Consider the following 13519-nt stretch of genomic DNA (forward strand, 5'->3'; position numbering starts at 1 on the left):
GAATTATATTTCATTACTAAGTCTTCCCATTAGGGAAATAAATATCTCCTGCCCTGTAATGTGATATGTATCATAGACTCTGTTTTATGAACTCCAAGATGGAACTGAAGACAGAATTGCAGTCTCTATCTCCCAGGCAGAGGTGGGGATACTGTCTTCACAATTCAAAACAGGTGTCCTTGTAGCATTTATCAGGAGCAGCCTATTTCTGGGGAGGATTTCTGTTTTGGTTGCCATGAGCCAGTTATCCTGCAAAAAACAGAGAAATTATACACAAATGATTATGTGTATTTTAACCAGCTCTTCTTACATGAAATCATAAGACTGGCCCAAAGACAAAAATCCAACATTCCTCTTCTTTACTTCAGCCTGTGTCCAGTTGAATCCAATTGAAGAAAACATTTAATGAGCAGTTACTGTATGCATACTGTATGTTACTGTATACTGTATTGTGCTATGCATTAAGAGTACAAAGACAAAACGTATTGTGCATCTTCTCTAGGAACTAATGTTTTGCTGGGGGAATAGAATACACAGATAAGTAAATGTGAAAATGTATTAAATAAATGCAAAAGCTTTTAAGTATCTATAAAATGATTCTTAGAATGGGCCATTGGTTATTTTCCAAATACGACAGATTGAAAAATGAGAGCTATATTTTCAGAGCCCCAAAAGGGAGTAATTGATCTAACCTTGATGTGGTTTAATTGTAGCATCGGTTCAGGCGAGGTTGGATATTGTGGCGATGAGGAAATGGGGAATTTCCCACGTCCCCGTGAACTCCTTTGTCTCTGTGCTCTGATGCGTGCTTGTCGGTTTCTCTTTTCTAGCTCCTTATTGTGACAGTGTCTCTGTCTTGTTTCTCAAGCACTTCCTTGCTTATAGACAGGTATAGATTTTCAACTGTGTAAAAAGCATTAAAATCACAGGGCTGAAATTTTTGCACATGAATTATCATTTGCTTAAACCGTTCCATGTGTTTGCCTTCAGTATGAGATAGATGCTGCAAATTACCGCTACCTGAGAGGATGTAGGAATGACCGGGTAATGAAAGTTAGCATCTGTGATGGGCTAATAACAGTAACTTGATATTTATATGACACATAGAGGTTTCCAAAGTGTTTTCCATACATTATCTCATGTAATAATCTCTAGTGTCAAGATGCCCCAGCATTAGGCTGATATGACAATTTAGGATTTCCAATAGAGACTTATGTGTCAAAAATCTCCTCTTAGCATAGAAAGCTTAAATAGATCATTCTGCAGATACAAGATCACTCACTGTCACTGGCACCAGACTCAGGTGGGAAAGTGTCTCGCAGTATTGAGAATAAATGCAAATAGTGACTGTAAGTTTCTTCCTGTTTCTAAAAAGTAATTCCTTTCTTTGCCATCAGATCACTCAGCCATCTGATTTGCATCCTTTTCCCCAGTAGCCTGGCTGTAATTTATCCACTCTGCCTGGAAAGATAAATGGGCAGTCATGCCAAGGAGCATGGGGCTTGCCATTAATGCCATGAGTTACAGTACAGCAGTGCCCTGTTGGAGTTTACTGGGGCAGACCAGTGATAAATTCAGCTTTTCTGAGAGGTCCTGGGATTGAGGAGGGAAGAGGGCTCCACACATTCACAGGACCATCTAAATCATGCCGCAACACTTTACTAGGAGAACAAAGCAGTGCTTTTTTTGCATATGGAAGCTGAGAGCTAAACATCCTTTTTTGAATCACATTGACACATGAAGCAGAAAGAACTATCCTATATCTGCAGTTCGTTACGTAGCAGGAGAGGGGCAGGCTTTCACGCTGAGGCTCAGAGCCATAGCTCGAAATCTGGGCACTTGGGGCAATTCAATGTGGGTAGTGATCCCTATGGAGGAGGAAGCCTGAAATTCAGTAGCCTCTAATGTAGCTAATTATTGCTAACTAAGTGCTAAGGAATTGGAAGTCCAAGCATTGTCAGTGTCTGCTAAGCCCTGATGCTCTGGGACAAAGCCCTTATCACTCATTGTACTTACAGTTATTCCTGGGTTTTCTTGGATGCTCAAAGTCAGTGTTCCACAGGCTAGCAGGGGCAAGACTGAGAAGTTTGTCCGCTTCTCTTCCGTGGCAAGCCGACATAATGACAATGCCATTAATTAAGCGACCAATGGTAAACAGTAATTTGATACAGGGGGCTTGCTTCTTTCTTTATTTATTTATTTTGGTGGGGGGCAGGCGGGGAGCAGTCCTCATACTTTCTACCCAGTTCAGGAACTGATAGTTTTTAGAGTTAATCCAACTTCTTCATATTCCAAATGAGGAAACTGAGGCTCAGAAAAGTTAGGTGACCTTTCTAAATTTATCCAGGTAATAAAGAAGAGTTGGTATTTATGCTTGAAACTCCGCCTCTTACTCTTGCCACCTAAAGAGTATCTCAAAAATATTTTTGTTTCTGGCCAAGATTTAATATTCACTCTATGTGTTCATTGTATACTAGTGGTGATAGATAAAGGAGAGTGTGTTTTTTGTGCAATGTATGTGTGCCTCATACGACATTGTCCATGCAGTGCTCAGTGGAGTAATGCCGCTTACCTCACTGTAGTGCCCATGTAGTTGATGGAATTCTGCGGAGAGGAAATGCTGGACCTTTGGGCTTCTCTGTCTCCAAGTGAAGCCCTGAAGCTGGCCCCAGGATGTCTAAGTTGAAATTCCTCAAGCAAACATTGCTTTTCTGAAAATGTGTGTAATAAGTATTTGTTTTAGCCTCATGATTCAGTCAGTTGGCAAATGGTACTAATGATGTACTCACTGATGCAAATTACTCAGGGGAAATTTGTTCCTAAACTGTGGGTTATGATAAATACACTATAAATTACACTTGTCATTCTACATGTAATATTTTCTCTTTAATATATTTACATTAAACATTATAAATGAAAACCCATCTTTTAGATGTCTTTAGAATGAATGCAAATCTGGTTCCTATTACTTTATGTAAAATATTGATTGCCTTTAAATATGATCCTGTTCAGTTCTGGGCAGATTCAGAATATTGAGCACTACTGAGGAGAAAAAAATACCCATGATTATTCTTTGGTCATCTTAAGGCATAAAAATGTGATCTCCTTGTGGGCATGTGTAGGTACATGTGTAATACAGAAGGAGAAACATGACAAAAACATCATTATAACTTAACTTATGATTACTAAATTAATAACTCAGAAAAGTCCTTTGAGTGTTAAAAGAGGACATGATAGGCAAAACAATTTAATTTCAAATTTTTAAGAAATAATGGAGATTATGGAAGAGGAAAATTAAACTCCTTAATGAAGATGATTAAAGGAGAGATAAATTCTCATTATGTTAGCAGTCAGATGATACTCCAATCTTAGACCTAGAGCCAGGAAGACTTGAGTTCAAATCCAGCCATAGACACTAGCTTTGTAGTCCTGAGCAGTTCACTGCTATTTTCATGTGCGTGAGTGCATGTGTGTGTATATATACACCATAGTTGAATATATGGTAGTTTGGAAGCAGACACTAAGTCTTGAATCTATCAAGAAAGGCTTCATGTAGAAGGTAGAGCTCAAGCTGTATTTTGAAGGAAGAGGGTATCAGCTAGGTGGCTTAGTGGATAGAGTGCTGGACCTGGAGTCAGGGAGACTCAGCTTCCTGCGTTCAGTTCTGGCCTCAGACACTTCCTAGCTGTGTGACCTTGGGCAAGTCACTTAACCCCATTTGCCTTAGTTGCTCATCTGTAAAATGAGCTAGAGAAGAAAAAGGCAAGCCATGGCAGTATCTTTGCCAGGAAAACCCCCAATGGGGTCATGAAGAGTCAGACTCAACTGAACAAAGGAGAATATAGAGTAAGGGCACTAAAGTGGCAGGTGGTCTGTCATGAATGTAGAACAGAAAGAAAACCCAAGCGGTTGGATCAAAGAGTGTCAGAGGGGAAGTTGAGTCCTTCTCGGACCCCTCTCCCCCACAACCACTGCTCTCACCAATGGTGGTATATTTTTTTTAACCTTATGACTTCTTAAAAAAAAAAAAAAGAAATAACACTTGATACCCCTTTTTATTAGCCACAAAAATTCAAATTTATTCGTTCCTGAAGCCTAATTAATCACTGAGCATACAATTATCCTCAATGTTGAGCTCATTCCATTGCTTGGGGCAGGTTTGTCAGTACAAGTGACCAGCTGGAGTTTGGGACCATTTGAACTAGGGCCTGGCTGCTCGCTTTCCCACCTCTCCTTCCCGAGAATGAATGGGTGATAATGATGAAGATGCATTATCTCATGTGATCTCCACAACAACAATGCTGAGGGAGATGTTATTACTCCCATTTTACAGTTGAGGAAACTGAGGCAAAAAAGAGGTTAATTGACTTCTCCATGGTCATGCAATAGCTTTCTGACTTGAGACCCAGTGCTCTCTCTCTATTTTATAGCTGCAGAAACTAATACTCAAGTCAAGTGCTTTGTTCAGGGTCGAACAGTCAGAAAGTAACTGAGGTGGGATTTAAATCCAGGGGCCCCCAGGAAGCAAGGGCCAGTAGGATGCCTGACAATGGTGAGCTGGCCCATGTAGGAAACAGGAGTAGGTCAAAGCTTCTGTGCTAATCAGCCATGGGATTGGCTGAGCTGCTGCTGCACCTTTAGCCTCCTAAAATAAATAGCTAAACTGAAATGGTTGGATTAGGTAGCCTTGGTCTATTCCAGCTTTCAGTCAATGATCCTTTGATGCTATCTCTTCCTCGTGAAAGGGAGAGCTTTAAATGCACTAGGAGCACTGCCTTTATTTTACATATTATTATTTTTTGGATGGCAGTTGGGGTTAAGTGACTTGCTTACTTAGGTGCTTAGTCACACAGCTAGTAAGTATCTGAGGCTAGATTTAAACTTGGGTCTTCCTGACTCCAGGCCCAGTGCTCTATTGACCATGCCACCTCGCTGCCCCGTGGTAATAATAGCTTGTCATAGAAGTTACACAATAAAGTTGTGATTATTTTTCCCCCATCCAAGTATGTGATTTTCCTGAAAACTGTATTCAGATTTAAGAATCCCTGTCATAGATTCTCCTCTCTAAGTATTTTTGTGTATGTCCCTCCCCTCCACATTAGACTGCTTGAGGTCAGAAATCAGGTATTCTATTCAAGTCCACAAATGCTAATTAAGCTCCTATTGCGGGAAGCCTAGCTGAGACCTTTTATGGTCATTACCATTGGTGTCCACTGATTTACCCAAATGTGACCTGTGGTTCCAAGAAACTGTAGCATGTATAGTGGCTACACCCAGGTAAACTGTCTTGGCAGATGAGCTGAACCAGGTTGGGGGTGACTGGCAAACCTCAAACCCATTCAGGGTGTGGCAAGCATGTAAAGACTTCCCCTGGTGGGATGGGTGGATAAAAACAATTTGTTCCCATGGCCATGAGGGTGGCTGAATTTGGTTAGACAGTGGAGATGTCAAGGTCACCCACAGTATCCTAAGCCATTTCCAGTCATCTTGACTTTGGTTCTGCCAATGGACTTTGATGACTTTGGCAGAGAGAGTGAGGCTGACGACTTTGCACAATGCTGCCTCACTTAAATCCAGTTCATAAGCAAGTCAAGACATGGTCTGTGATGTCACAAAGGTGCCAGGCCCTGCCTTGAAAGGACTCATAGAGGATAGTGGGCCTTCGAATTGGAAGAGTGTCTAATCCAACCTCCCATCTGATGGATGAGAAAATGGAAGCATCCTCAGTAGCAGCATCATGAAAACTGACACCTTCTGAGGCCAGCCATTGTGCCATGCTGTCCCGTAATCTACTTGGAGATAATATGTCATGTCTTATTCATCTTCATACACCTTGAAGTGCCTGGAAGGAGCTTTATAATACTAAGTGTGGCACATAGTTGACAAATGTGTTTGTGTATGTAGACATACATATATATGTATATATATGTATATCACAACTAGGGGGATATGCATTTTAAGATTCAAATATATTGTGTGACTCAGTCCAAAAATATTGACTGACTTACAGAAATAAGACCAGCTCCCTTCTCCTCCACTGCCTTCCTGCCCCAGCCCAGCCTGGAGAACCAAGGGCTAACTGCTGATAAACTCAGGAAGGTATACTTTGACTGAGGCACTTTCCTCCTTTACTATTCCCTTTCTGTTGCCAATTCCCTACTCCCTCCTTGCTCAGCATCTGTGTATCCTCTGTTGTTGCTGTCATTACGCTGACGGTCCCAAGCCGGGACCTGGGCCTGCCCTACCTCGTCCAGATCCCACGCTGTCTACCAGCTGCCAGGTTCTTACCCAGAGCCTCCTTGAAGTGGACCTATTCTTTGCCTTATCCCCTTAGGGCCAGACCTGTGCTTTGCTCGGTGCTAGTCATAATCTGATAAAGTACTTACAAAATTTTTTAAAATTTATTTGTTTTCAGTATTTCACTGTGACTTCCATAAGATTAAAATTCCACCCCCGCCCCTCCCCCAGTACAGCAATCTTATATAGGTTCTACACGTACATTCTTCTTAAACACATTTCCACATTAGTCATGTTGCATAGAAGAATTATAATGAATGGGAGAAACCATGAGAAAAATAAACTCTTTTTTTTTTTGCTAAGGGAAGGGAAGACATTCTGCAGACTAGTAATTGGTCTGTCTTTCTACCAAACCATTGTTTTATAACCCAAAGGTTAGGACTTGATGAAAAATTCAAGATGGGAAATATGAAAGACAGTACCATGGCAGGTGACTGGGGGAGTGATTTCTGGGAGATTTATACTTTCATGGCCCCTCATTAGCCACATACTGAGGGCTTATAGTTATATAGCTCAACATTTACAAAGTACTTTTTCTCATTTGGACCTTGCTGCAAGTGGAGGACAACGTAAATAGTATTTCCATTCCACAGATGAGGAAAGTGAGGCCTTGAACAGGTACTCAGGTTGCCCAAAGTAAAAAGAAGTTGTGGATTCATAATAGCAGCAGAGAACTCTGGTGCTTGTTTTAGGGAGAATGTTAGTGAGACGGCTCCCACCCCTACCCCTGAAGGCATTATAGTCAAGAACACTAGGTTTAGAATCAGAAAACCTGGGCTTAAATGAAGCCCAGCCTTGCCATTTGCTGCCTGTTTACCTCTCTGGCCTTCACTTTCCTCATCAATAAAATGAAGGTGGTAGTTAGACTCAACCTTGGGAGGTCCTCTAGCTCTAAGTCTACGTTCCTATTATAGTCATTCAATCTTTTCAAGACAAAATTTAAGAACATGAAGATAGTAGCACTTGTCTCACAAGAAAAAGGAATTTAGTGAAGTTTCTCTCCTAATTTGTTAATATAAAGAAAAACACACACTGATCTCCCCATTTTTCTCTCCCTTCTTCCCCTGTGTAGTTATGGACACTGTCTTCCCCTCCTAATTATTGATTGGCTTCTCTTGCCTGTAGGTGTGTGAATATCCAGATGGAACCAAATCTTTGAAACTGGGAGATTTTGGACTGGCCACAGTGGTCGAAGGGCCTTTATACACTGTGTGTGGCACACCCACTTACGTGGCTCCAGAAATAATAGCAGAGACTGGGTAAGACTCCTCTGGCTTTGGGTCATTGTTTGGCGTCAAGTGAAATGACAACTCTTGCCTGCTGCTTCACGGCTCGTCCTCGATTCTGGCATGGAAGCCTCTCCACCATGCCAGGGAGTTTGTGGAAGAATGCCCTTGCCCATGTGGACCCTCTTCCTTGGATCCGGATTGGATTCCAGACCTTGTGTGCTACTCAGCAATTTCTTCCCTTTCCCTTTTTCTTTCTTCACCGTTAAAATGAAGGCATTATAAAAAGCATACATTAAAATAAGCATCTGGGTTTGGGTTTTTAACAGAGCAGATTACCAAAAAAATATAAATTAGAGAAGAATCAAAATAACTTTACCTCTGTGTGTGTAACCATGCGCACACACCAGGGCAGACATGAGAACTAAGATATATGTACATGCATACATAGGCACATATGTGTGTGTATGAAATGGGTACTGTAACATAAGTAAAAAGATGAGTAAAAGGCAGTTGCAATAAGGTTAACTGCTGTGAACAATTTTGTGTTGAGATTTAGAAGCCCAGATCCTTCCTTTCAGGAGTGGGGGGGGGGGGGGGGGATGAGGAGGACCGAGTCTGGGTGCAGACGTGGCTGCCTTGTCATTTAACTGTGTTTAACTTTTTTTTTTATTGATAGAAAGAAGTGTTCCGTGTGGGGGGAGGTGTGAGATTTGATTCTGGGTACCAATAAGAACAACCAAAAATTTTTTAAAAATTTCTTTGGGGAAAAACCATAAGAGAGGTTCAAGTTTCTACCAACTGGAAAAGTTGTGAATGTTGGCCCATTGATGACCTTGTCTGTCATCAGAGGAACAAGGGGCTAAGTTTGGAGAACCTTAGCAGCAGATGCTTGACCTCCCAGTGGTGGATGCTTTGTTTTTGGTTTTGCCTACGGAGCTCTGGAAAGATGGTTGGCAAAGGCATAAAAGCTTTGTGTCTTTGTCAGAGTAGCTACACCATTGAAATGTCTATACATGTAAATGTGTGCATATGTGTATAAAATTGTATATGTGGGAGGAGAGAGACAAGTGAACTCCCACGCTTCTGTAGGGGGTTGCCAGTATCCTTGGTGAATGGTGACCCTGGGGCAAGGGAAAACATTAAATGACAGAAAACAGGAACATTCTATCATCCCCTCTTGCCCTTTCCTTGTATATGGCTGGAACGAAGAAAAAGCAATTCTATCCAAACCAGGACGGTCCATGGGACTCCTCAGTCACCTGTAGTGGGGGTCTGGGAGCTGTAGGATGTCCTCTGTCATTCTTCACTTTAGAAGGCTTCCCCAGCTCCCATGATGCGCACTCCTAGTCTTCTTTATCACGGGTGAATGAAGGCAGGGCTTCCTCTGCTTTGCTATGGTTCAATTTAACAAGCGTTTATTAATCACTTGATGAGACACTGATCTAGCCTTTGGGGAGCCAAAGAAAAGGAGAAGGAGCTTCTGCCTTCAGAGTGTTTCCATTCTATTCAAAGTATGAGCTCTGTGTTGCAAAAGGATTCCTTCTAAAGATCAAAGACATTCCCTCACTGTACTACCATTGTCTACACAAAAACAAAGCTTCGGGGGAGTATGCAGCTGTAAGAGAGGTGTACATGTGTGTATACATGTAAATATATGTGTATGTGTATGAGGGAGAGATGTAAGGTCATGGCTCGGTTATCATGGACCTTTCACTTATAACTGGGAGACTTAGGTTTGCAGGCTTTGGTCCAAATAGTGTAGAATGAACTTCTAACTTGGAAAGAAAGTGGTGTTCCCTGTTGGGGTCAGGGCAGGGCATACTTCTCCTGAAATGATTGATATGCGTTGGAGGGTCTCTTGAATACCAAAGCCAGTGCTATATGTGGTAACCTCCTTGAGTCTGACTTAAGTAACACTTTTTTCTCCTCTCCCCAACTTGTTTCTTCTAGCTATGGCCTGAAGGTGGACATCTGGGCAGCAGGTGTGATCACGTACATCCTCCTCTGTGGATTCCCCCCATTCCGCAGGTCAGTCTCTGGGCCCCATCCATGATCTGGAGCCAAGGCTGGGGGCCAAGGCTGCCTGTGGGGGTGGGGTGGGGTGGGGAGAGACAGACAGACAGACATTAAGGGGCTAAGTTTTCCCTTTCCATTCACATCTACAGATTTTGAAGTGGACAGCTGTCTTCTTTTCAATATGATGGTTTTTAAATCTTTCTTCAATCTTATCAATATAAACCTTTTTTTCCCTAGTTTCTCAATTTTGGTACTGTTCAGTCATTTTTCAGTCACATCCAACTCTTCATGACCCCATTTGGGCTTTTCTTGGCAAAGATACAGGAATGGCTTGCTTTTTCCTGCTCCAGCTTATTTTACTTGCCCAGGGTCACACAGCTAATAAGTATCTGAGGTTGGATTTGAACTTTGTAAGATGAGTCTTCCTGACTTGAGGACCATTGCTCTATCCACTGCACCACTTGGCTGTTTTTCTTAAAACTCTACAAAACTGAAACACCTGTCCCTGTATGCTCACATTTTGTGTATATATGTATGTATGTATGTGTGTGTGTATACATATATGTATATGTCCTTCTCATCGTCAATCATCACTGATCAGTATTTACTGAGCACCTATCTTCCAGTCAGCGTGCTATGTACTGGGGATCCGAAGAAAGGCCCTCACAGAACACATTCTCATGGGAGGAGGGAGAAATCCATAGGTATGTAAACATAAGTGCACTGTAATGGGAGGATCACAGTGGTACAGTTTCCCCGTATGGCTGCAGAACTCTAGATTCTTATACGTGATTCTTTTAGCTCTAGAAGAGGCCTCTCTTCCAAACCTCTCACTCTACAGATGAGGTCAAGAGAAGATACTTGTCCAAAGTCTCACAAGTAGTAAGGGATTTAAGCCCAGATCCTCTTAGACCCGATCCCAGAGTCTCTTCCTTATGTGGTGCTGTCTCCTCCTAGCCCTGTAGGTTACTAGTGAGGGTGTGTGGAATAAAGAGGACATACAGAGTATGTGAGGCAGATGTGGGTGGGAGACTCAAGGTGCTCTGGGGAGCATAGGGAGGCACCTTAGGGATTATCTGCCCATCTCACAGACCAGGGAAAATCAGGTTAGGAGGCTTGACAAGACTTAACCCCCCACTCAGACACAGCCCAGCTCAGCTGCTTTGCACTCTATCATGCAATCTGTGTGCGGGTAAGGGGGTGAGGAAGGGAAAAGATCATAAGCATTTATATAGCACCTACTGTGTACAAAGCACTTTTAAAAAGTAACGTATCTGGTGGTGGTAACAGTGACCATTTCCTCTTATTTGTTCTTTAAAAACAGAAACAAAAAGCTCAGTGTTCAAGCTGCGGGCTTTCAAGCAGTTAGCACAGAGACGCCCTTCTGGGTTATCTGATTTGTAATATTTGGGTGAGCTCGTTAGAAATCAGAGGCAGAGGCTGGTTTGTACTGGTCATGTATGCATCATGTATGACCTGTGTGACCCTAGGCCAACAACTCCCTTTGTCTGGGCTCCATATTCCTCATACTGGGTGACCTCTGAGGTCACTACTGGTTCTAAATTAAGATCCGAGGATCCATTTACAAATAAATGTGTCCACAACTCCCTCTAGTGTTCCCAAATGTCCAGTGCATCTCCTGGCAGTTTTTTAAAGTTAAAAAAATTTTTTTTTTTCTCCAACTGCCTTGCAGTTTTCAGTTCCCCTTCAGTCTTCGGAAAATGGACCTTTGGTTTGTTTCTCCAGGGAGATAGACTGCACAAGGCTGCGCTGATCCGGGGCCTTCCGATGAGCTCAGTCAGGCTCTCCTGTCCTCCTCTATCAGGTGCCCCACGTCTCGGATGCTGTGTCCTGAACACACACGCATTTCCTTTTCACAGACACATTTACCTCTTGACATGGGATCTGTGAGCAAATCAGAAAAACATTTGAATTAGTCATTTTAATCCTGGCACGCCTGGAGATGTCCGCGTCCTCCTTCGACATCGGACTGTGGCCAAAGGGGCCTGGAGTGACTCTGATGCGAGGTGTCTGTGTTCTTAGATGATGGCACAGTTCTGGACAGGTCAGCTAGATAAAAGATGGAGATGTTGTTTCAAGTAATAGAAAAGTAATTGATAGCAATATTTTATATTTGCAGAGCATTTTAAGGTCTACAAAGCACTTTGTTCACAGCGATCTTGTGAAGTCCACAGGCTCGGAACAGGCTTTGCAGCTCTTAGAATTGACACTGAGAGAGAGAGGTGAAGGGCCTTGCCCAGGCTCACCCAGCCTGAGGGGTTAGGGCTGGGACATGACCCCCTGTCGTTCTAAGTTCGAGACCCATTTCCTCTCTGCAAGAGCAAAATAGATTGTACTTTTGGAGGAGGAATTTCCCAGCTGCTTTGCTGTTCGCATCGACAGTTTTGGCTCAGCATCTTTTAACATACCTCACGTCATTAACCCAGAACTGTAGTTTCTGCTTTCGTAATCTAACCTCGTTCTTTTTTCTTTCTGTAATCTTGGGATCTTTCTAGATTTAATGTTCACAGTCCTCAGTCAAGATCTTTTTCAGCCCTTTTTGTTTCCCATGAGCACCTTATCCTTCTACTTCATTCCTAGTGAATCAGAAGAAACCAGAAATATGGCTACAGCCCAAGCTGCTCTTTCTTGGGGACTCAGGAACTTTCCCTTTCAGATTGGGCTGTAGGCTCTTACTTTGCGAAACAGAAGGGGATCATCCTGTCCAGCCTTTCCTCATTCCACTTGTCTAGCTGTAGCTGTTAGCCTTGTATTTTTCTGTTCCAGAATCCCATAAATGCAATGTGCTTTTGCGAAACAATTTTGATAATTTTCCATTTTGTAAAAAAAAGAAATTGTCTAATTTTTTAGGGTATCTTTTAATAGTGTTTTGAACCTCTTTAGCTAAAGTGCCAGAGGTTAAGCTTGCTTTCCTTTGTACCAGCTCTTGTCCCTTGGAAGGGCCTTCCCTAAGGCATGGTACTCAGCAGGGTATTGCTTTGGAAGCTGCCAGAATGTAGGGATTGTTTCCTTTTTGGCATGGGCATTTGCAGCTTGGTAGCTGGCGTGTAAGAGGTACTTAATAGGCCTGGGCATTTCTTCAGCCTCCTGCTGTATGGGGGGGGGGGGGGGGGTAGTGGGTAGTGGTCCTGAATCTAAACCTGCGTTTTGGTTTTTAGGTTTGTGCTCACTCCCTCTTTGGGGATCGCCCCCCGCCCTCCCTCCCCGTCCCCCTGCCCCCCCCCCCCCCCCCCACCTTGCTAGGATCTGTCAGATGCTTTTGCACGCAGCCAATGCCCTGATTTACTTTGCTGGACTCTGCATATTTCTTACAAGGGCTTTGTTTTTCTTTTTTTTTCTTCTAGTGGGGAAGGGGGTAGGATAAGGAAGGATGAGGCAGCAGGAGAAAGACTAATAGGCTGAGGCATCTTTTTTAAAAAATGCAGAAAACAAAATACAAGGAAATAGAGACAAACAAGGAAGCTTTGAATGCTGTAGGCTGACTTTATTATGTATTTAAAAAGAAAAGCAGGTGGTCCATCTGACCGTTCACAGTCTTCATGTGCAATCCTTTTTTTTTTTGTACTACGTATATGGAAATGCCCGTTTTGTCTGGTGTTTGTTAAATTCAGAATTTTTAAACCAGATTTTCCTTAGTGCTCTCTTTCATTTCCGTGGCTTCGTTCTCCTAGGCTTCCACTTAATTGTTCCAAGAAATGTGTCCCATTCCCATCAACAATAATAGCTAGTATTCATAGAGTGCTTTAAGGGTTAGGAAGCATTTTACTAATGGGACATTTTCTCTGAGGGGTAGATGACATTATTACCTCCATCTTCCAGATGAGGAAATCAAGGCAAAGGTTAGAGGGCTTGTCTGGGTTCACACAGCTACTAAGAGCTTGAGGTGGGATTTACCACTCAAGGTCCAGCTGTCTATCCCTCAAGCACGTAGCTACCTACCCACAACCAAGGAAGAG

General features: G+C 42.7%; 1 protein-coding gene across 4 annotated transcripts in view; it reads left to right on the top strand.

Moving 5' to 3' along the window:
• DCLK2 (doublecortin like kinase 2) overlaps positions 1–13519 on the top strand; it is a 203666-nt gene that overhangs the window by 177624 nt on the left and 12523 nt on the right. For all 4 annotated transcript variants that reach the window (XR_011969725.1, XR_011969726.1, XM_072621226.1 and 1 more), the window contains 2 exons: positions 7423–7556; positions 9477–9554. Coding sequence is in view for 2 of the 4 variants with exons in the window: in XM_072621226.1 (XP_072477327.1) it covers positions 7423–7556; positions 9477–9554 (212 nt within the window). In the remaining 2 variants the exon portion in view is untranslated. The remainder of the gene's footprint in view (positions 1–7422; positions 7557–9476; positions 9555–13519) is intronic.

This window comes from Notamacropus eugenii, chromosome 6 (genome assembly GCF_028372415.1).
Source record: "Notamacropus eugenii isolate mMacEug1 chromosome 6, mMacEug1.pri_v2, whole genome shotgun sequence".
NCBI lineage: Eukaryota > Metazoa > Chordata > Mammalia > Diprotodontia > Macropodidae > Notamacropus > Notamacropus eugenii.